General features: G+C 44.9%; 1 protein-coding gene across 1 annotated transcript in view; it reads right to left on the bottom strand.

Moving 5' to 3' along the window:
- Positions 1 to 1,121: 1,121 nt before the first annotated feature.
- Positions 1,122 to 25,376, bottom strand: part of LOC124594223 — an 84,721-nt gene continuing 60,466 nt past the window's right edge. Inside the window, exons 4-6 of the mRNA XM_047132589.1 lie at positions 23,761 to 23,956; positions 5,377 to 5,513; positions 1,122 to 1,250 (exon numbers count right to left, since the gene is read on the bottom strand). Coding sequence (XP_046988545.1) covers positions 1,122 to 1,250; positions 5,377 to 5,513; positions 23,761 to 23,956 — 462 coding nt within the window. The remainder of the gene's footprint in view (positions 1,251 to 5,376; positions 5,514 to 23,760; positions 23,957 to 25,376) is intronic.

The following is a 25,376-nucleotide window of genomic DNA, read 5'->3' as shown; positions in this document are numbered from 1 at the left end:
ATTAAACGCCTTTTAGCCGTCAATTTTCAACGTCATCTTCAGGCCCCTGACCGACGTTCAGGAATAATCTTCTTCGTTTGCGATCAAAACAGGGGCCAGCAATACTGGTATTAGTAGATATCTACTTGTTGCAGTGACCACTTCAACCATCTCCTGCCGACTCAAAATGGCGTAGTAAAACGCTGAAACTGTTTGTCCAATATAATAAGGTAGAAAATTTACGGCTGAAAGCCGTTTAATTTGACATCAGCTATCAAACAGCCGAGTCCTGCAACCATCGCTAAAAAGATGGACACGCAGAGACTGCATGGAATACTGTCGCATCGTAAAGTTACACTTAGCCAAAAAACATGAGACTTACCTCTCATTACATCCTGCAAGTAGTTTTGAGACAGTAAACAGAAGTGCGTTCCTCTAGCAGAACCTGAAATGCACAAGGCTAAAGCATGTTTTGAGGTGGTAAAAACTCATCTGGAAACTGAGGATATTCTGAAAGTGGTTCAGGATAAGAATTAGGTTTGACATAAAAAGTTCTAATATACAAAACAATGGGTTCACTTGCCTGACTCATGAGCTTAAACGAAGAGCGAATACAATCACCTATGTAATACTTCGTACCAATAAGTGAAGCTAAGCTAAGCTAGAACTAAATGCTACCAATAGTCAGCAAAGTTCTGAAATCAATAGACAAGACTCAGATGAACAGTGTAGCTTTGGGCTTACTGTAGTGGCCTCTTGCTGGCACACAATGCAAGACGAGATTCCCAGGCGGATATAAAACCAAATAAATTTTATTTTAACAAGTATAAATGAACAGACTCACAACTAAAATTCACAAAAGTAGTCAGACAGAAGATAACATGAACACAAAGAACAAACGTCGATACCTGGTACTGAATAATTGTCTCTTGGAGTTGGTGAAAAATATACAAATTTTTGAGGCGAATATGTTTGGTGTGGACCACAATCACTGCTGAGTGTGAACAGTACGAGTCAAAGGCCAGACGAACTGATATGAGGATGGCTGTCCTTAAATACATTAATTAAAGACAATGAAAATCGGTGGATACCAAATCCTGATGCCCTGGGACCACGGAGGCCAATGTCAGAGAGGCTGAGACTCAGCTGATGGGTGGCAGCTCGTTGTGGCTGTGATGCGTGATGTCCAGGTTGGTAAGGTGAGTGGAACTGCTGGGCTGCTTGGACTCTTCGATGAGCAGATCCTCGTTTGGCTCGGCAAACTGGACTGACTGCAGAGTAGCTGAGCGACGTTCTAAATGCACGATATCCTTCTAAATACAGGGTATCTGCTCGGTGGGCATGTGGTTCATGGACGTGAAGTAGTGATCCGCCATTGTGGCGTGGTTAACTGCTGTACTCGTGCTGCTGGCGGCAAGGATGGCACGTCTGTAGGCGAATCTAATGTCCCATGTTCCCATGGGAACTGCAGAATGTTCCCCAAGTAATATACCGACGTGCTGATGATGATGCCCAGAAAGTTTATGTTCGATCTTCCTGAGGTGATGGCACTAGCGGACCAGAACTTTGAGAACCTGCTGTACATGCCTGTATTATTGATACCTGTTGTCATTGGCGATAACCTGCGGATATAGCACTTACACAGGCAGTCTTAATGCCTCATGTGGATCGTCTCTCGTTACTGACTGTAGGCTCCACAGCTAACTGCATGACGCCTCCTTACATTACAAATATCAACTTATTACTGTCAACTGCCAGTCCAGGCATTACAAGCTTCTCTCCATGATTTCAGAAAAGTCGTGTGTCGGCTCACAAGGTGTCATACTCCACATTACAACGAACGTCTTATGGTCTGTAGAACTTCCTCTGGAATGTTTCTGGCTAATGTCATGTTGGCTTCTGTGGATAGGGCTTTTGACAAACAGTACGTTATCTCTAGATTCGCAGAGGACAGTTCCTTGTTCGCATGTACAGTCAGTGCCTTCACAAGTACTAAGTGATGCTTAGCATTACTAATTTTAGAGATGTGACAGTTGTGTGTAGGCGACAATATGATAGAAACTCACCTTAAGCAAATCAAGATAATCGTTCACAGGTCCTAAAAGGGTGCTAATCTTATATTGTGGCCGAAAACACAATTTCACATCACATTTGTGCAGAATATTACCAATCCTGTATAATGGAAAAGGACATAGACTTTGGCGCCATCTCATCATTATCATCACTCACTAGTTAATGATTGGTTGAAAGTGCAACATATGTCTGATTTGTATTTTGCTATAACCATTCTGATGAAAGTTCGCTTCACGATGAGCGAACTCGGAAGAAAAGCCTTCACGGGGGCCCTGTGAAGTACCCTTTCATGCTGAGCCATATAGTGACAACTATCAGACTATAGATGTAAATCATTATTTGCTCCGAGCGGTCTAAGGCACTGCAGTCAGGGACTGTGCGGCTGGTCCCGGCGGAGGTTCGAATCCTCCATCGGGCATGGGTGTGTGTGATTGTGCTTAGGATAATTTAGGTTAAGTAGTGTGTAAGCTTAGGGACTGGTGACCTTAGCAGTCCCATAAGATTTCACACACATTTGAACATTTTTGAACATTGTTAGCTGGCTTCTTATAAATGGCATGTCAAAATGTGTTTCTTTTCAGATATGTAGAGGACACTTGTTGTTTGGCCCCATATGAGTAAAAATTTAAATGGCTTTGTAGAACATCCGAATTTAGTCCATCAGAATAAACGTTTCATCATGGACTTGAAACAAGATGGCTGCCTTCCCTGCCGTTATGTGTTGGTCAGGAGGAAAGTTGATGGTATGTTGGGACATACCATTGTAGGAAGCCAACTCACACTGATTTGTATCCACAGGCTGATACTTGTCGGCATCCAGCTTAGCACAAAGGGATACTTTATACCTTGGTTCGCTGCGTCCACGTCATCTCTGGTCTTCAAAATATGTCAACTGAGTTAACCCATCTCGAAGTTACCTTTTGTCAGAACGGTTACAGTGAAAGACACATGAGATGCCTGTTGTGCTATACCAACCATGTAACGTGTGGGTTGTCCGCAGCTCGTGGTCGTGCGGTAGCGTTCTTGCTTCCCGCGTCCGGGTTCGATTCCCGGCGGGGTCAGGAATTTTCTCTGCCTCGTGATGACTGGGCGTTGTGTGATGTCCTTAGGTTAGTTAGGTTTAAGTAGTTCTAAGTTCTAGGGGACTGATGGCCATAGATGTTAAGTCCCATAGTGCTCAGAGCAAATTGAATTTTTTTTGTAACGTGTGAGTGGTGATAATAACGAAGTGGAAGCAAAGTCTTTGGTCCTTTTTCCTTGCGCTGGAAGCATTTCCAACAAGACTGGTGGTATTCTGCGAAATTATAATGGGAAATGTGTTTTTCGACTACTGTCTAAGACTTGGGCATTAGGCCAACCGGCTTATTCCCTCCTAGCAAACTCCTGTCGCTCAGTGCCAGACAACACTTACATTTGAGTCGCGACGTAGCATTGTTTAACAAGAACGATTTTTTCTGAATCTGTGTTGGTCGATTGTCAATAAATCGTTATCTTCGAGATAATTTGTAATATCTGGAGACATTATATGTTCCAAAATCCTGCTGCATATCGACTTTGGTGATATGTGCTTGTAATTCAGCAGATTACTCCTACTTAGTTTCTTAAGTGACCTGTGCAATTTACTAGTTTTAGGTAAGGATCTTTCGCCGATCGAGTGGTTGTATACGAATGCTTAACACGGAGCTATGGCATCAGCGTACTCTGAGAGGAATCTAACTGGTATACTATCTGGACCGGAAGCCTTGCCTTTGAGATAGTTCAAGCTGCTTCACTACACCACGGATATCTACTTCTTCGTTACTCATGTTGGCACGTGTTATTCATTCGAATTTTGGAATATTTACTTCGCCTTCTTTGGTGAAGGAATTTGGGAAAATCGTGTTTAGCAACTTTGGTTTGGTGGCATTTTCATCAGTTACATTATCATTGCAAACTTGCAGTTAAGGTATTGACTAAGTCTTGCCACTGGTGTACTTAACATACGACCTGAACCAATTCGAATTTTCTACCAAATATGTAGAAAGAGTCTCTCCGTGGAAAATATTAAAAGCGTCACGCTCTCAAGTCCATGCTAAGTTTCGAGCTGCAGTAAGCGAACACCAGTTTTGGAGATTTTTCGTTCTTTTAAACCTGGCATGCTTCAGCAACAGTGTTCTGACCTGTTTTATGTACCATGGAGGATGACTGATGATGATGATGATGTCCCATACTCCGAGGGGCGTAGGGGACGATGGGGGAAACCCGCACCGCCGTACTAGGCAAGGTCCTAGCGGAGGCGGTTTGCCATTGCCTTCCTCCGACCGTAATGGGGATGGATGATGATGATGAAGACGACACAACAACACCCAGTCATCACGAGGCAGGGAAAATTCCTGACCCCGCCGGAAATCGAACCCGGGACCCCGTGCTCGAGAAGCGAGAACGCTATCGCAAGACCACGAGCTGAGTACCAACTCTTATTAATTTATCTGGAATATATCTCTCAACTGTCGTCGATACTACTTGAATTTAAGCCACGTCTGGTCTATACTTACATAGACTGAAAGGCGTGGTGATTGACTCTTAGGAAGACGTTCAGGGAATTTTTATCTTTCTTTTATTTTTAAAGAAATATATTTTGAGTTTATTTTTTGTGGATTTGGATGTAACGGGATTCAGTTTTGCTAACTACCGTTAACAAGAACCATTAACAGAGTGTTTGCAACATTACAATCAGTTATAGTGATAATGTCAGACTGCCAAGAGACAGCAAAGTTATGTAGATATCACTGTAGACATGTCACTGTACATATTACGTTTAGGACATCAAATAACAAACATCAAACTGTACCAAAGTTAACTTTGGTCCATTTTGTAACATACTCTCAATAAATATTGCTTCTTATTTCTTAGCGAGTCGCCACAAACAAGTGTTGGACTGTAAGCATGTAATCGGTCACCTTGAAGGAACTATAAGTGCTAAACACATTTCTGCTGCACTGGATGTTCCAGCTGAATTAATAGTAGCATTCAGTTTCTACATTAGCAACACTTAGTGTGCGTGTCAGGTCTGCATACCTGTTTTCTGGAACATTCCCTTTTGTCAGAAAAAGAATACCAACTACGAACAAGGGGAATGAAACAAAACGACTCTGACAATGAAGTCTAATGGAGGAACAAGGAACACTTTGCCGACGGCTGGAGTCGCGGTGCTAGGTGGAGCGCCCTCAGGCGTCACGGCGGCGGGCAGTGCGCGGCGAGGTCGGGCGGCCTGGCGAGCAGGGCAGGCGGCCCCGGCGCCAGCCTGCAGGCCGGCGACGGCGGCAGCGGCGGCGCGCAGCCCGCGGCCGGCGGCCCCCAGCGGCCCAGGTAGCGCCGCCACGGCGCCGCCCCCAGCGCCGACACCCGCTCCCACGTGCGCCACTCGCCGCCCGCAGAGCACTCGTCCCACAGGCCCAGCGCCGGCGCGAACACGTGCCGTCCTGCGCAACACACCGCACCACTCTGCATTACGGTACAGGCGACGCGTGTGCAGGTGGCTGGCCGTTGTAGTGTTTTAAAACTACCGTAGGCTACCGTAGACTACCGTAAGTAAGGCAGACTACGGTAGCTTTCCCAATAGTTTTTGTCAGTTACGGGCGTACCCCGCGTTACATGTGCATTAGGTGTGTTGCATACCTATCAGGCTTTACCTCATAACAATCGTTTTCTTTGCAAAAACAAGCAGTGCCCTAAAAACCGGAAACTGAGAACTGTCTGGAAACAGTCACTGACGAAAAACATCACAACAACAAAAAATAATTAATGTAGAGGAATGAAATTTCGGGAATCACTTATCTAGGTACTGGTCATTACAATTGCTACACCAAGAAGAAATGCAAATGATAAACGGGTATTCATTGCACAAATATATCATACTAGAACTGATATGTGATTGCATTTGTAAGTAGGCTTTTTAGGTTTTTATATTGGTAACGCCATGTTGCGCTCCGTATGAAAATCATTGACTATGCTGTGTGCAGTCTGTGGCTCGTTTGCATTGTTGGAATTTGCTATTGTAGTGTTGGGCAGTCGGCTGTTAACAGCCCGTAGCGTTGCGCAGTTGGAGGTGAGCCGACAGCAGTGGTGGATGTGGGGAGAGAGATGGCGGAGTTTTGAGAGCGGATGATCTCGACGTGTGTCCATCAGAGACAGTAAATTTGCAAGACTGGATGTCATCAACTGCTATATATATATTATGACTTTTGAACGCTATTGAGGTAAATACATTGATTGTTCTTTATCAAAATCTTTCATTTGCTAACTATGCCTATCAGTTGTTAGTGACTTCAGTAGTTAGAATCATTTAGCTGACAGTAGTCGCGCTCGCTCTATTGCAGTAGTTGGAGTATCTAAGATTTTTGTAAGGTAAGTGATTTGTGTAAGGTATAGGTTATTGTTACTCAGGGCCATTCTTTTGTAGGGATTTTTGAAAGTCAGATTGCGTTGCGCTAAAAATATTGTGTGTCAGTTTAGTGTTGATCAGAATACACAAACAGCGAAATGTCTGAGTACGTTCAGTTCTGCTCAGCTGTTTGAAAATCAAATAATGTAAGAGGTTTATCAGCAGAGTCATTCATAAATTTATCTAAGGGGACGTTTCACATTTTCACGCACTTTGGGTGCATAGATCCTGAGAAATCAATACCCAGTACAACCACCTCTGGCCGTAATAATGGCCTTGATACGCCTGGGCATTGAGTCAAACAGAGCTTGGATGGCGTGTACAGGTACAGCTGCCTATGCAGCTTCAACACGATACCACAGTTCATCAAGAGTAGTGACTGGCGTATTGTGACGAGCCAGTTGCTCGGCCACCATTCACCAGACGCTTTCAATTGGTGAGAGATCTGGAGAATGTGCTAGCCAGGGCAGCAGTCGAACATTTTCTGTATCCAGAAAGGCCATTACAGGACCTGCAACATGCGGTCGTGCATTGTCCTGCTGGAATGTAGGGTTTAGCAGGGATCGAATGAAGGGTAGAGCCACGGGTCGTAACATATCTGAAATGTGAGGTGTTGATAATGGAGAAGTTCTTGACTAACATCAACTCACCACTAGCGCCACTCTTATGTGACTTCCGCGAAATTTCAATATACATCATCTTTCAAATGTAGGAACATGCCTACCAACTTTCATTTAGGTCGCAAGACTCCTTCTTGGTGTCGTGATTTTACTTCTGTCAGTGTATGAAAGGATGGGTTTGTTCTACATAACTAACCCCCTGTGTGTTACTTAAGAATAAACAGTGTTCATAGCAAAACTGAAATTGTCAATGTTTAACTCATGTTTTATCGATAATTGTTGATCTGTAACGCGAATCAGAGGTACGTTTTAGTGAAAATAAAGAAAACAATATAGATTTATAATATAGCGCTAGAAAACACAATTTCTTCAACAAAAAAGTGAAATACAAGAAAATCACAAACAAAACTACATCAAATATAGCTTCAGTACTTCGTTGAACTTATATAAAACATGTTTCTGTTACAAACGACCTCCACATTTAACAATAATAACAGGAAACTCTTCCCTTTGATTATGGTGAAGGACTCTCTATTGAGTAAAAAATAACAATAATTATATATATTTTTTATGTTTGTGCATGTAAACTGTGCCTACATCAAAAGTAATTTCTTTGGTTGCATAAATGTGCAGAAGCTACGTCATTTACTAATTTTTATTACTTATAAAACGCAGATTATATTATGTAAGGATATAAAATACTCAATGAACTAACAGTGGATTACACGCGGTTCTAATTATGTGCAAAACAAACAAACAAAAACAAAAATAAGTCGTCGGCTACCAGTTTCCCTCGTACACATTCATTTATTTTCCCTTCCCTACCAATGCTACTACTGTAACCGGTAATCCTACCATCTACTACGTCATTTCTGTAGTGTAACAAACCCACCGAAAATTACTTTGGCGACTATAGATCGACTGAACTGTGATATCAGTGATTTCTGTCAATGCTACTTTTCGGTGGTTGCGACTTTTAGTTGCGATTTTTCACAGTTGAAAACCACAGTTCATCAATTCACAATTTGTATCCCTCCGCGCTCTACCAAGATTAAAATACGTCTTCTGCCCTTATCACCTTAGTTATTACGCTGTGATTAGTCGCAAGTACACTGTCAGTCACAGTAATGTAACCATCTGCCACACGCTAGAATATGCATTTTTCGCAAAGCGGACTGCTGCGAGGTGTGCAAGAGAGTCAGTGAAGTTCTGAAAGGTACCGTCAAGGATGTGGAACCATGCTGACTCCACTGTCATGGCCAGCTGCATTAGGTTTCTCGATTGAGGATCCATGGCGCGAACACCCCATTTGAAGATTTTCGATTGGGCTTAAATATGGGGAGTTTGGTGACCAGGGGAGTGCAGTTAGCTCATCCTGGCGCCCTTTTAACCGTGTATGTACAACGCAAGAAGCGTGACACATTGCATTGTCCTACAGCTAGATGCCATAGTGTCAAGTAAAACAAATCTGCACATGGGGGTGGACATAATCCCCAAGCATAGATGCATACTTGTGTTGATCCGTTGTGCCTTCCAGAATGGCGAGGTTGCCCACTAGACCATAATGCATGCACGGTGTTTGATTTCAGTCGTTTCGCCCCATACACACCAAGGATTATCTGTCTGATGGAGCATAAAACGTGATTCATCTGAGAAGTCCACCTGTCATCAATCAATGGACGACCAGTTGAGGTACTGGCTTGCAAATTCCAGCCTTTGTCTCCGGTGAACAGCAGTCAGCATGGTAGGATGAACCAGGCTCATTCTGTGGAGGTCCATTACGCAGTAACACTCACTGAATCACCATTGAGGAGAAATTTTTCATAGCCCTTTGGTTCATCTGGGTGGTCAGTTGCTCAAAAGTTGCATGTCTATTTGCCCATCAGCATCTCTGCAACCATCATTCAACCATACCAAGTATAGCTCTTGTTGCACCACAGTTATCTCGGAGCAAGTGTTCGATAGTGCTACTCACGGCATACTTTAACCACAACAGCATGCAAATAGTTTACAAACTAAACCATTTCAGAAATGCCAACATTAGCCCATATACCCTCCTCTGCTAGTGCTACCACCTGCTGTCTGTGAGTGGCTATTGCACATAGGCGGTATTCACGTTAAGGAGACTGGGCCGTGTAGCAACTAACATTCACTAACAAATATGTCTGCTAACTGATAATTTTGGCCAGGTGAACTGTGCCAATGCAGTAGAAGTGATATATTCTCGACTGTAAAGTTTCCAAACTAAGTATCCCAACGCTGTACACACACGTCAGCTGCGGACGGTTATAATCAACCTGTAGCATGAAAGCCAGTCACTGTACTCTTTATGAGGTCACTCTCCAAAATGTCAGTCTTTTGCCGACACTACAAAGATGTAAAAATTCAAGACCATCTATGGAGGTGAGGCCACCACGGATGAAAATCTTCCATGGACAACAGTCAGTCGTCCATGACCAACTTGTCCTGGTCGACTCAGGGGCTTCCCTTTGTGTAATGTCAGATGGTTATCGTCATCAGCTAAAGAAGACTACGTTTCATGATATGAAAGCGATTGTGCTGAAAGTCGCAAATGTGAAGTGCATTCAAATGATAGGAACATTTATTGCTAGAATGAATATCAATGATAAAACATAGCTCTTCAAATTTGCAATTATGACAGAACGTACTGATAACACTGTTCTCAGATAGGACTTCTTACAGGCTTCTTATAAGCGCACGTAACAAAAATTGCTCTGGGTGGTTATTTGCCACTGAAGACTTTATTAGCCCACAGTCAACAACGGGATGAGTACCAGTTGACAATTCAGATGCTCTGTTAAAGTGTGAAGCTTTTGCCGATCGAAAAAAGCTACACAGGTTCCCAAAAGAATGCTACGTGCCAGCGACGATAATAGGCACTGAAGATGACGAAGGAGAACTTCCGATCACTAATAGTCAAGATTATTCACAAGTCATCCATAAACGTATGTGTGTAGAGACAACCAAACCAATCCAGGAAGGCCAGCTTAGTGTCATACGTGAAGAATCATGCTCTTCTATCAATACAGACAATAGAGGGGAGGAAGCTGCTGTCAAACTGTCAGTGTGACCTGGCCTGACTGAGGAGCTATGTTGGCGATTGATAGCCATCCTGTGTCAATTTTCGGATGCTTTTAAATTTGGACTTAGTAAAGGACAGACCAAGCAGCCAATGGGAAAACAATATGTCAACACTGGAGATCATCCACTCATTAGCCAGCACTCATGTAGGATGTCACTGGCTGAACGATTGATAATCTAAGAGAAAGTAGGGAATATGCTGTAAAGTGTTTATTTGACGCCACAAACGATGGTTAAGCCACAGTCAATAAATCAATGAAATTTTTAAAATGTTACATAACTAGTTTTGACTCACTGAGTCGTCATTTTTAAACGTAATCACATACCTACAACACTGCGTCAATAACTGCAATCACACTCCTTTCAAATATTACAAAAATAAACTAAAACCAGTAAACTGTAGCGAAGGGAGCAGAAACAGGTCACAAGACGTCATGTCAATTTTTGGTTGATCAGTCGTTTCACACCTTAATGCAGTGTAGATGGGGGGTGAAGAATGCTATATACTCTTGCATCACATCCTGCAGTCACACTCCTTGATGACAGTTATGCCGAAATACGAAATATGATTATGACATCACTGAACCTTCAGACAGTCCTTGGTCATCCCTATGGTCCTTGCGATGAAGATGGTTGGCAAATGGCGTTTCTGTGTCGACTACAAAAACTGATTAAAATCAGAAAGAAAGACGTCTATCCACTACCGCACATTGCTGACACCCTAGAGTGCTTGAGCAAAGTATTTCTCAACTATGTATGTGCAAACAAGCTACTGGCAAATCGAAGTTTACGAGGCTGATCACAAAATAGTGCTGCCTTCATACTCATAATGGCCTCTATGAGTTTAAATTTATGCCATTTGGACTATGTAATGCTCCAGCCACCTTAAAATGTACGATGTGCTCCGACACCTTAAATGGATGTTGCGTCTTTGGTATTTGGATGACGTTGTCGCTTTTGCGAAGACATTTGAGGAACATTTATGCTTCCAGACAATTGTGTTGAAGTGTACTGCAGGCCTTTGCCTGAATCCAAAGAAGTGCCTTTTCGTCATCCAAAAAATAAGTCTTGTGGCACGTAGTGAATGACAATGAAATACTCCCGACCCAGAGGAAATAAGAGCAGTCACAGAAACCCCGATTCTTCATCATACTCGTGATATCAGATGTTTTCTCGGAATGTGCTCATAGTACCAGCTATTCATAAAAGATTTCTGTACAAAGGTACATCCCCTGCAAGAACTACTGCAGAGAGTCGCCGATATGTAAGAAAGAGCTTTCTTGTCCTTCAGGAGGTGCTAACAGTCCTGACACTGTATGATGAAAATGCCGAGGCAGAACTTCACACTGACATTACCAGTTATGGGATGGTTGCAGTTCCAGAGTGCTCTGCAAGTCCAAGATGAACTGACTGCCTCTCAAGGAATCCTTCGGCACATACAGCAGCGTGGATGAAGTCTCAGCCATCGTTGTATTAAATGATGTTACTGCTGAACAGAGCGAAGATCCAGCACTGCTGAAAACCATGGAAACTTCAAGGACGAACTGACCAAAGAAGGATACCTGTTAATAGACAGATCATTGTGTAAGAGGATGACCCAATGGGATGGATATGGTTGCTCACAATCCCACCTCATCTTTGACCAGCTATCCTGATGCATTTCCACGGCTCTTCATCATCTAGTCACCTGGGATTCGTGAAGACTGCAGGTATCACTGGCTAGGTCTTTACTGATCCATTAGACAGTATGTGAGTCACTGTAAGGAAAGCCAACTATGGAAGCATGTTCCGCAATTACTTCTGGAAACCGCAAAGTTTCTGTTAGAAAACATCATTTTGAAACACAGCGAACCACCTATGATAATCTCTGATCATGAGAAACTTTTCCATTCAAGAATAGTATTGGATGTAATTTCTCGTTCCGAAATCATGCGCAGTATATTCAGGTAAAAATTGTCATGGGATACCTCTTAATATCGTGTCGGACCTCCTTTTGTTTGGTCTAGTGCAGCAACTCGACGTGGCATGGACTCAACAAGTTGATGGAAGCCCTCTGCAGAAATATTGAACCACGCTGTCTCTATAGCCGTCCATAACTGCGAAAGTGGTGCCGATGTAGGATTTTGTGCACGAACTGGCCTCCCTGTTATGTCCCACAAATGTTAAATGGGATTCATGTCGGGCGATCTGGTTGCCCAGATCATTTGCTCGAATTGTCCTTCAAACCAGTTGCTTAGAATTATTGTCCGATACACGGCGCATCGTCATCCATGATAATTCCATCGCTGTTTGAGAACATGAAATCCATGAATAGCTACAAAAGGTTTACAGGTAGCTAAACATAGCCATGTCCAGTCACTGATCGGTTAAAATGGTTCAAATGGCTCTGAGCACTATGGGACTCAACATCTTAGGTCATAAGTCCCCTAGAACTTAGAACTACTTAAACCTAACTAACCTAAGGACATCACACACACCCATGCCCGAGGCAGGATTCGAACCTGCGACCGTAGCAGTTCCGCGGTTCCGGACTGCAGCGCCAGAACCGCTAGACCACCGCGGCCGGCCTGATCGGTTCAATTGGATCAGAGAACCCAGTCCATTCCATGTAAACACAGCCCACGCCATTATGAAGCTACCAACAGCTTGCAGAGTAGCTTGTTGACAGCTGAATCCATGGCTTCGAGGGATCTGGACCACATGCTAGCCCTACCACCTGCTCTTCCAACTGAAATTGGGACTCATCTGACCAGGGAACGGTTTTCCAATCATCTAGGTCCAATCGATATCGTCTCGAGTTCAGCAGAGAAGCTGCAGGCGATGTCGTGCTGTTACCAAAGGCACTCGTGTCGATCGTCTGCTGCCACAGCCCATCAACGCCAAATTTCGCTGCACTGTCCTAACGGATACGTTCGTCGTAAGTCCCACATTGATTTCTGATTGCTTGGCTGTTGGCACTGGCAACTCTACGCAGACACCGTTGTTCTTGGTCGTTAAGTGAAGAAGTTGTCCCTGGTGAGAGGTAATTCCTGAAATCTGATATTCTCAGCACACTCTTGACACTGTGGATCTCGGAATATTGAGTTCCATAAAGATTTCCGAAAAGGAATGTTCTATGCATCTAGCTCCAATTACCATTCTGTGTTCAAAGTTTGTTAATTCCCAACTGAGCTGTGTGCAGCTCGTGTTCGTGCCGTTCTTGCTTGACATCTTGTCTTGGTGGCACTGCCACCCCCTTTCTAATTCGACTTACTGGCGTCGCTAAGTTGCTGGCTAGCCTGCCCGGGAGTGGCAGCATCAGCACTTATCGATAATAGCACTGTCGTACTATCTTTGGAGCGACGGCTAGTATTGCCGGGGCGTCGTATGTTGGGTGTTCAGTCGGGATGGACCAGCAGTGAGGTCCGGTCAGCCATGACTTGCCCGACCCTTGCCAACACACATGACTTGATTGGGGACGACCTTGGTTGGTCGTTCGGTCGGTCGTGTTATCGGACGACGTGTATTTTGTCGCCGACCGCTTCTGGGTTCCCTATGTGTGTCGACTTGTGATTCGTCCTTGTTGTTCCACAATCACTGGTTTTAGTATTGTTCGATTTGTTTGTGGAAGTGTTTTCGTATGTAGCTTGTGTGGTTTTGACTGAGCAGCTGTTTTAATGCTGTCTGCATGCTACGAGTGGTCAGTCGGTTGGGACAGAGCAGCGAACAAGTCTCCGTGGCGTGAGGCCAGGCCGGGACTGCTGGCATTGTGCATGCACTGTCGGATCGTGGTGCCAGAGCGACAAAGTTCGTTGTCCACCGAACCTGGACGCTGAAGCTGAGTGATCAGTTGACCTGTTATGAATCCTCAACTATTGTGACACCTCTCTGTTCATTTGCAGGTTGTAGGTCCCTGGGCCGTTTGGCCTAGCAGCAACGTATGATGCGTAGGAGTCGGCGAAATCTTGCAGCCGTCTTCCTATATTGTGATTAATTATCAAATTGACTGTTACTTACCAGTGAAGTGCACCAGCGGTATTTTCTGCCCTGTGGCCGTTAACGTCTCAGTTACCTGCCCTGGTCGTTAGCGTAGTTTTCTGGCAGTGTGCCTTTCCTCGTCGTGTTGATGCTGTCCAGCATGGCATGTAGTTAGACAGCTTTTTAAGTTGTTTGGTTCATATTTTACTCAGAGCGGTTATTTTTCCCTTGACTGTTTTTGAGACACCAATTTCTGAAGACGTAGTGGCGTTCGTATCCTTGTTCTTGGCCGATATTTTCCATCGTTGTGCCGTTGGTGGGACGGAAGGGAATTGGTTAAATTGTTGGTCGGTCCTTGGGCCGTCCCTAGTCTGCGTTGCCATCCGATTATTTACATTCAACTCTTGGCTGCCTGTCTCGCCTCACCTTACGTTTGAGCTACCTTCTTGGGTCGACCCTTGGAACACATCTGAGCACCACTTGTTCTGTTTGTTTTAGATTGTGATTTTCATTTTAGTTTGAAGTATTGTGTGAGGCCTTCAGCCGTGTATTAATTCAGTTCTTTTAAATTTTACATAAAGGCCTTTAGACGTGTTAAATTAAAATTTTGGAGATTAATTTTATTTTTAAAAAAATGTTTTTCTTAAAATTGGTTCTATCTGAAATTGTTGTAATCCAGGCCCTAATCCGTTAGTTGTTCGATGTGTTTTGTGCGGCCTTCAGCCGAGGATTTACGTGAACCCCTTTTAATAAGGCCTTCAGCCGTGTGTATTCTTTAAAATAAATTTTTTTTATAAGAAGGAAGGGATTTGTTTGTCTGACTTGTTGTTCAAGCCTTCAGCCGTAGTTTTAAATTTGTTTGTGGCCTTCAGCCGTGCAATAAGTTAGTATTTCTTTAATTATGCTTTCGGCCGATCTGTTGTAAGTTTAAAAAGAAATCTGTTGGTTAGAAAGAATTTTTTTATTAATGTGTTTTAATTATTGTTGTCCTTCAGACGTTTAGTGTAGGCCTTCAGCTGTATTGTCTTATTGTGAACTGTTGAAGCAATGTGTAAATAAGTCCTTGTTAGAAAAATAAAGTTGAGTGTTCGATTGTGCAACTCACAGTAACTGTTTACAGTCCCATCCACAATCGTTACCTAATCCTGTGCGCTCTCTGAGACCTACCAACCACGTTTCACCATCGTGCGACCGTGTTCAAGTCGGAACTTCTTTTCACAACCTGAGTGTAAATGAAAGATCCGCCTATGCATTACCCTTTTATACCTGGTGTTCGGGATACCACCGGCATCTGTATGTGTACATATCGCTATCCCATGACTTCTGTAACCTCAGTGTACGACAGTTGCCTACTATCCACAGACGAATAGCCTCAGACAACGGTTTAATAAGACGTCGACAGATTTTCTTTCGATGTACTTTGATGTCAATGAGAGAGACTGGGATACAGTAGTGCCAGATGTGTCATTCACATACAAGACATCGAGGAAACTACATGTTTTGCATTGTTCTTTCTGCCCCAAGCATCCTCCAGCGCCTTCCAGAGGACCATCGACAAGGGTGGTGTAGTCGACTCAAACGAGAAGATGTGAAACAGCGAGTCTGTGGTCATAGAGTGTTCCTTAGTGGACAGCATAGCTGGCTGGAATGCTGCTGGTTGCCAGTTCAAACCCGGCCAGAAACAGACGTTTGTTACTTGGTGTTTATCGTTCTGGCTGGTTTATGAAATATCAATATTTGTAACGTTTACATGTTGGGGAATATTCGATGTTTGTATAAATACCAGCACACCGGAATACTTTGTGTTTGTATAAGTAGCTGCTGTCTCCGTCCGGGAGGTGAGTTTTGTTATGGAAGCAGGTTGGTGTCAGTAATAAATGTGCTTCCAGTGCTATCCAGACTATCCTGGCTTCGAATTTTTACTTGAGTGTGTTTCCGACAACATATGGAACTGTTCTGTCAAGATAATGGAGTGCTTCAACTTGATGCACCTAAGAAAGCCTACTTACAGAAGCGGAATAGTGAAGAACAGTTTAATTAAAAACTGATACTAATCGCACTTGGCTAGATGTGGTTGGACCGTCAGATCAACTGGCTGGCAAAGAGCGTGTCATCTGACTTGTTGCGGCGTTGCGCCTGTAGGCCGGCAACGCATCTGGCACAACAACGTCGCGGGTTGTCTACATTCCACGCAACCACTCTGCACCAGAAACGGTTTTGCAGCAGTTGCACTAGGCGACCCTAGGAGCGCCATCAGGGGTCGCGGACCGGGAAGCATGCTGACCGAGGTGTGCCAAACTTTTATAATAGGAGACCAGTCGATAATAGGTACCACCCCAACACTATAGTATAGTAGTAGCTCACTGACAACGTACCTACTTGTATCCGCGACCCGTGTGACCTAAAACAGTTCCTGCGATAGCATGCCGCGAGACAGTACTTAGACCCGCGCACTGCCGTGCAGAGCCAGTTCGCGTCGAGCCAGACCTATAGACGAACATCCGCTCCACTACGACGCCGCTACCTGTTGCCGGCCAGCGGCCTCCTCGACAGACACCGCGTTGGACTCAGCAGCTCTGCCGACAGTCCAGTCTTTGTGGTTGGATGTCGTAACTTCGTTCAGAAACTTTGGTAGAAAATTGACTGTATTCTATTTTCCCAAATATCTAGATCACTGTGAACGTCAACTCCTGTGGGACCTGGCTTCCGTGTGCAGCAGTAGATATTTGTAAGTACGACTATTAGTTTGTGGAAAACTCAGCAAATACGAAACGTTGAGTTACTGAACAAAGGCCTTCAGCGTGTCAGTCAGTTTTGAGTGTTAATTATCTTGGTTCATCGGAGCAAACGAGCATACTACTCTTTTTTATAAAATACACTCCTGGAAATTGAAATAAGAACACCGTGAATTCATTGTCCCAGGAAGGGGAAACTTTATTGACACTTTCCTGGGGTCAGATACATCACATGATCACACTGACAGAACCACAGGCACATTGACACAGGCAACAGAGCATGCACAATGTCGGCACTAGTACAGTGTATATCCACCTTTCGCAGCAATGCAGGCTGCTATTCTCCCATGGAGACGATCGTAGAGATGCTGGATGTAGTCCTGTGGAACGGCTTGCCATGCCATTTCCACCTGGCGCCTCAGTTGGACCAGCGTTCGTGCTGGACGTGCAGACCGCGTGAGACGACGCTTCATCCAGTCCCAAACATGCTCAATGGGGGACAGATCCGGAGATCTTGCTGGCCAGGGTAGTTGACTTACACCTTCTAGAGCACGTTGGGTGGCACGGGATACATGCGGACGTGCATTGTCCTGTTGGAACAGCAAGTTCCCTTGCCGGTCTAGGAATGGTAGAACGATGGGTTCGATGACGGTTTGGATGTACCGTGCACTATTCAGTGTCCCCTCGACGATCACCAGTGGTGTACGGCCAGTGTAGGAGATCGCTCCCCACACCATGATGCCGGGTGTTGGCCCTGTGTGCCTCGGTCGTATGCAATCCTGATTGTCTCGCTCACCTGCACGGCGCCAAACACGCATACGACCATCATTGGCACCAAGGCAGAAGCGACTCTCATCGCTGAAGACGACACGTCTCCATTCGTCCCTCCATTGACGCCTGTCGCGACACCACTGGAGGCGGGCTGCACGATGTTGGGGCGTGAGCGGAAGACGGCCTAACGGTGTGCGGGACCGTAGCCCAGCTTCATGGAGACGGTTGCGAATGGTCCTCGCCGATACCCCAGGAGCAACAGTGTCCCTAATTTGCTGGGAAGTGGCGGTGCGGTCCCCTACGGCACTGCGTAGGATCCTACGGTCTTGGCGTGCATCCGTGCGTCGCTGCGGTCCGGTCCCAGGTCGACGGGCACGTGCACCTTCCGCCGACCACTGGCGACAACATCGATGTACTGTGGAGACCTCACGCCCCACGTGTTGAGCAATTCGGCGGTACGTCCACCCGGCCTCCCGCATGCCCACTATACGCCCTCGCTCAAAGTCCGTCAACTGCACATACGGTTCACGTCCACGCTGTCGCGGCATGCTACCAGTGTTAAAGACTGCGATGGAGCTCCGTATGCCACGGCAAACTGGCTGACACTGACGGCGGCGGTGCACAAATGCTGCGCAGCTAGCGCCATTCGACGGCCAACACCGCGGTTCCTGGTGTGTCCGCTGTGCCGTGCGTGTGATCATTGCTTGTACAGCCCTCTCGCAGTGTCCGGAGCAAGTATGGTGAGTCTGACACACCGGTGTCAATGTGTTCTTTTTTCCATTTCCAGGAGTGTATATATTTGTGGAGAATTAGTGATTCCTTAATATCTCAGGAAGATTCACCAGATAATTGCAGTAACAGAAAGATGTATCTCAAAAATTAAATGGATTTGTAAAACATGCAATTGCGGTATAAAGGTTCTTGAATAATAGCTACGCATTATGATTTAATCTCTAAATACATCAGCACCAACATCCAAAAAGTCGTCACAAAGACTTCTTTAAGATTCAGTTTGTATCTTCCAATGTTCGAAATGAAGGTCGTTTCCTGTAACACGTTTTCAGCTGACTCTGCAAGGACATCAAGACAAACTTAAAAGGTTACTTAGATACCATTGCACATGCTGCAAGAATACGAAGTCTTAAAAGCTTTTGGTTAGCCGGAACTTGCGTACAGCATTCATCTTTGAGTTTAAACTGGAGGAAAAAATTCCTGTTGCGTCAAATCAGGCGAACCTACAGGACAACTATAACTAACGTCTTCACATCCTACCCAGCGACCAGGAAAGAGCTGGGTCAGCGCTTGCCTAACCACAAGCGCATAGTAAATTTAATCGTTACGGGTTCTACAATGAAGTAAGGGCCAATAACGTGGTCTTCAACAAACCCACAAAGTTCAGAAGAACGCGCAATTCCGAAGATTGGCTAAAATTTACAGACGCGCGAAATTTGGCACGGACTTCAATGCGAGATGCCTTTAATAGGTTCCACAACGAAACATTGTCTAGAAATTTGGTAGAAAATCCGAAGAAATTCAGGTCGTATGTACAGTACACAAGCGGCAAGACGTTGTCACCTTCGCTGCGCAGTGCCGATGATACTGTTACCGACGACTGTGCCGCTAAAGCGAAGTTATTTCACGCAGTTTTCCGAAATTCCTTCACCAGGGAAGACGAATGGAATATTCCAGAATTTGAAACACGAACAGCTGCTAGCATGAGTTTCTTAGAAGTAGATACCTTAGGGATTGCGAAGCAACACAAATCGCTTGATACGGGCAAGTCTTCAGGTCCAGATTGTATACCGATTAGGTTCCTTTCAGATTACGCTGATACAATAGCTCCCTAATTAGTAATCATATACAACCGCTCGCTCACCGATAGATCTGTACCTACAGATTGGAAAATTGCGCAGGTCGCACCAGTGTTTAAGAAGGGTAGTAGGGGTAATCCATCGAACTACAGACCTATATCATTGACGTCGGTTTGCAGTAGGGTTTTGGAGCGTATACTGTATTCAAACATTATGAATCACCTCGAAGGGAACGATCTATTGATACGTAATCAGCATGGTTTCAGAAAACATCGTTCTTGTGCAACGCAGCTAGCTTTTTATTCGCACGAAGTAATGGCCGCTATCGACATGGGATCTCAAGTTGATTTCGTATTTCTAGATTTCCGGAAAGCTTTTGACACCGTTCCTAACAAGCGACTTCTAATCAAGCTGAGGGCCTATGGGGTATCGTCTCAGTTGTGCGACTGGATTCGTGATTTCCTGTCAGGAAGGTCGCAGTTCGTAGTAATAGACGGCAAATCATCGAGTAAAACTGAAGTGATATCAGGTGTTCCCCAGGGAAGCGTCCTGGGACCTCTGCTGTTCCTGATCTATATAAATGAGTTGGGTGACAATCTGAGCAGTTCTCTTAGGTTGTTCGCAGATGATGCTGTACTTTACCGTCTAGTAAGGTCATCCAAAGACCAGTGTCAGTTGCAAAGCGATTTAGAAAAGATTGCTGTATGGTGTGGCAGGTGGCAGTTGACGCTAAATAACGAAAAGTGTGAGGTGATCCACATGAGTTCCAAAAGAAATCCGTTGGAATTCGATTACTCGATAAATAGTACAATTCTCAAGGCTGTCAATTCAACTGAGTACCTGGGTGTTAAAATTACGAACAACTTCATTTGGGAAGACCACATAGATAATATTGTGGGGAAGGCGAGCCAAAGGTTGCGTTTCATTGGCAGGACACTGAGAAGATGCAACAAGTCCACTAAAGAGACAGCTTACACTACACTCGTTCGTCCTCTGTTAGAATATTGCTGCGCGGTGTGGGATCCTTACCAGGTGGGATTGACGGAGGACATCGAAAGGGTGCAAAAAAGGGCATCTCGTTTTGTATTATCACGTAATAAGGGAGAGAGTGTGGCAGATATGATACGCGAGTTGGGATGGAAGTCATTAAAGCAAAACTTTTTCGTCGCGGCGAGATCTATTTACGAAATTTCGGTCACCAACTTTCTCTTCCGAATGCGAAAATATTTTGTTGAGCCCAACCTACACAGGTAGGAATGATCATCAAAATAAAATAAGAGAAATCAGAGCTCGAACAGAAACGTTTAGGTGTTCGTTTTCCCGCGCGCTGTTCGGGAGTGGAATGGTAGAGAGATAGTATGATTGTGGTTCGATGAACCCTCTGCCAAGCACTTAAATGTGAATTGCAGAGTAATCATGTATATGTAGATGTAGATGAAATGTTCTCACTCTACTGCCTCTGACGTTCAGCCTGCCTCTGCCAGAGCGAATTCTCAGCGTCAGAATAAGGTACATGTCTTACATTCGGCTTTCCATGATATGTGAAAGTAGCTTCAGCGATGAAGAGAATTTTTTGAAGAAAGAAGCAATTGTCCTGAAGTCGAATGAGAACTGTGGGCCGGACTTCTATGCACCTTCTGAAGTTCCGTTGGTTAATCTGCTGGTGAGAGGACGCGTGTGGTAAGGATGGACGCTATTTGTATGCAAAAGTCGAACAACTCTAGACTGATTTACTCCAGAGGCACTCGTAATGTCTCTGGAGTTAACATGTGTGATAAGAGCTACAGCTGCTGAACATATATGTGTGTGTGTGTTTCTGGGTGCATGTGACTGAACAGTTTTCTTCACGTTCCTTCCGCATTCTCCGGAATTCGAAAGTAAAGTTCTATGTACTGTCTTGGCAGAAAATCCTAAGAAATTTTGGCCTTATGTCAAAGCGGTAGGTGAATCAAAATAAAATGTCCAGACACTCTGTGACCAAAATGGTACTGAAACAGAGGATGACAGACTAAAGGCCGAAATACTAAATGTCTTTTTCCAAAGTTGTTTCACAGAGGAAGATTGCACTGTAGTTCCTTCTCTAGATTGTCGCACAGATGACAAAATGGTAGATATCGAAATAGACGACAGAGGGATAGAGAAACAATTAAAATCGCTCAAAAGAGGAAAGGCCTCTGGACCTGATGGGATACCAGTTCAATTTTACACAGAGTACGCGAAGGAACTTGCCCCCCTTCTTGCAGCGGTGTACCGTAGGTCTCTAGAAGAGCGTAGCGTTCCAAAGGATTGGAAAAGGGCACAGGTCATCCCCGTTTTCAAGAAGGGACGTCGAGCAGATGTGCAGAACTATAGACCCATATCTCTAACGTCGATCAGTTGTAGAATTTTGGAACACGTATTGTGTTGGAGTATAATGACATTTCTGGAGACTAGAAATCTACTCTGTAGGAATCAGCATGGGTTTCGAAAAAGACGGTCATGTGAAACCCAGCTCGCGCTATTCGTCCACGAGACTCAGTGGGCCATAGACACGGGTTCACAGGTAGATGCCGTGTTTCTTGACTTCCGCAAGGCGTTCGATACAGTTCCCCACAGTCGTTTAATGAACAAAGTAAGAGCATATGGACTATCAGACCAATTGTGTGATTGGATTGAGGAGTTCCTAGATAACAGGACGCAGCATGTCATTCTCAATGGAGAGGAGTCTTCCGAAGTAAGAGTGATTTCAGGTGTGCCGCAGGGGAGTGTCATAGGACCGTTGCTATTCACAATATACATGAATGACCTTGTGGATGACATTGGAAGTTCACTGAGGCTTTTTGCAGATGATGCTGTGGTGTATCGAGAGGTTGTAACAATGGAAAATTGTACTGAAATGCAGGAGGATCTGCAGCGAATTGACGCATGGTGCAGGGAATGGCAGTTGAATTTCAATGTAGACAAGTGTAACGTGCTGCAAATACACAGAAAGATAGATCCTTTATCATTTAGCTACAAAATAGCAGGTCAGCAACTGGAAGCAGTTAATACCATAAATTATCTGGGAGTACGCATTAGGAGTGATTTAAAATGGAATGATCATATAATGTTGATCGTCGGTAAAGCAGATGCCAAACTGAGATTCATTGGAAGAATCCTAAGGAAATGCAATCGGAAAACAACGGAAGTAGGTTACAGTACGCTTGTTCGCCCACTGCTTGAATACTGCTCAGCAGTGTGGGATCCGTACCAGATACGGTTGATAGAAGATATAGAGAAGATCCAACGGAGAGCAGCGCGTTTCGTTACAGGATCATTTAGTAATCGCGAAAGCGTTACGGAGATGATAGATAAACTCCAGTGGAAGACTCTGCAGGAGAGACGCTCAGTAGCTCGGTACGGGCTTTTGTCAAAGTTTCGAGAACATACCTTCACCGAAGAGTCAAGCAGTATATTGCTCCCTCCTACGTATATCTCGCGAAGAGACCATGAGGATAAAATCAGAGAGATTAGAGCCCACATAGAGGCATACCGACAATCCTTCTTTCCACGAACAATACGAGACTGGAATAGAAGGGAGAACCGATAGAGGTACTCAAGGTACCCTCCGCCACACACCGTCAGGTGGCTTGCGGAGTATCTGACTTTTGATGGTTTGTGAAAAACAGTAATGTTTTTCATACTAACCAGCACTCAGCACTACCTCGCCTCCACGAGTCACTTGCCTTTGCTGGTATCCGTTCGCTCGACGAGTATTTAGGTCGCCATCTGACCACTCTGTAACCAATCCTCGCTCTGGGCGTCTTGCGGTTCTTCGATCGTAGTTTTCATCGCCAAGCCAACGAGAAGTATGTCTCCACAGACCATGTCCATCCTCAAGCACCCTATGCTCACCACGGACTATGTCCTCCATCGGCTTCGTCCATCCTCGAGCACCCGAGTGCTCAGAGCCGATTAAGATCTCGAGAACCCGACCGCTCATTGCCGATGAAACCATCAAGCACCCAAACGCACACTGCCAACCACAGCTAACGGACCTTATCAGTGCAAGAATATTCCCTTGCCGTCGTCAGTGATTGACTCTGGGCCTGAATCCAGCCGTGCAAGTCACGTGTCTAGGAATCATGTTACTGTATTCTGTTCACTGGACTTAATAAAAATACTGTTGTTCGTCGATGCCTGGAACTTAAATTGCAGGGCGTTCGTCCCTCTCAGTCACGAACTCTAATATCGGCGTTTTCATTCTTGACTTTCAGTATTGTGGTAAGTGGTAAAAGGAGTGGGTAGTAAAGTGGAGGGAAGGTACGCACCTGGCTTGGCCCAGAGGCCGTGTGAGCCGTCAGCGGCGTAGAGGATGGGCCGGCCGTCTGCGGTGGCGGCGACGGTGGCGGGGAAGCCGGCGGCCGGCTCCAGCAGCGAGAAGGCGCCGCGAGCAGAGTCCCAGCCGTACACCGCAGACCGGTGGTGCGTCCACAGCTGCAGCAGCCGCGGCGCCGAGCTGGCGTTCTGCCGACCGAGACAAGAGCGCCTCTCTTAATGCCTAACCAGAATGCTAACATTTCTGGTTCTTCTTACCTCTCTGTACGACTTTAACTATATCTTTCATTCTACAGATATCAAAAAAAGTTTTGCATCATCTCGGTTTCGAGACTTCCGGAACCTGTACAGAAAATTGGAATAGAGATCAACATAGACATCGTTTCCGCCCTTTTTATGGTTCATGAAAACCACACATTGCATGTTCTACCACCATACAGCGAGACCTTCAGAGGTGGTGTTCCAGACTGCTGTACACACCTGTGCCTCTAATACCCAGTAGCACGTCCTCTTGCATTGATGCATGCCTATATTCGTCGTGGCATTCTATCTACAAGTTCATCAAGGCACTGTTGGTCCAGATGGTCCCACTCCTCAACGGTGAGTAGGCGTAGATCCCTCAGATTAGATTAGTACTTGTTCTATAGATCATGAATACGACACTTCGTAATGATGTGGAATGTGTCAGGTTAATAAAAGGTGTCTATACAAGATATCATATTACACAAAATATTACATGACACTTAAGATTTTTTTGTGTGTGGGGGTTGGGGAAATTACCCACTTACTATAACCAAAAATTCGTCTAATGAGTAGAAGGAGTTGCCATTCAGAAATTCTTTTAATTTCCTTTTAAATGCTATATGGCTGTCTGTCAGACTTTTGATGCTATTAGGTAAGTGACCAAAGACTTTTGTGGCGGCATAATTTACCCCCTTCTGAGCCAAAGTTAGATTTAATCTTGAGTAGTGAAGGTCATCCTTTCTCCTAGTGTTGTAGCCATGTACACTGCTATTACTTTTGAATTCGCTCGGATTGTTAATAACAAATTTCATAAGTGAATATATATATTTGGAGGCTACAGTGGGTGGTTGGTGCGTCACAACGTCCATAAACAGCCCTTCTCGATTTATCCCAGGGATGTACGATAGGGTTCATATCTGGAGAGCATGCTGGCCACTCTAGTCGAGCGATGTCATTATCCTCAAGAAAGTCATTCACAAGATGTGCACAATGGGGGCGCGATTTGTCGTCCACGAAGACGAATACCTCGCCAACACGCTGCCGATTTGGTTGCACTATCGGTCGGAGGATGGCATTCACATTTCGTACAGCCGTTACGTCGCCTTCTATGACCATCAGTGGTATGCGTCGGCCCAAAATAATGCCAACCCAAAACAGCAGGGAACCTCCACCTTGCTGCATTTGCAGCTAACATCCCACAGATGTTCGAGCTTACATGTTATTCCTCGTCGTCGAAATGTCTTGGCTCAAACTTGTCTGGTGGTTGAACCGCACGTGACGCATTACACACTTGTGACCATTTGGTTAAATTGTCTGGCTGATGGCAAGTTTGCGAAATACAAGGTTAATATAACATATAATAACA

This window comes from Schistocerca americana, chromosome 1, assembly GCF_021461395.2.
Source record: "Schistocerca americana isolate TAMUIC-IGC-003095 chromosome 1, iqSchAmer2.1, whole genome shotgun sequence".
Lineage (NCBI taxonomy): Eukaryota > Metazoa > Arthropoda > Insecta > Orthoptera > Acrididae > Schistocerca > Schistocerca americana.
This window is presented reverse-complemented; position numbering and strand designations above follow the sequence as displayed.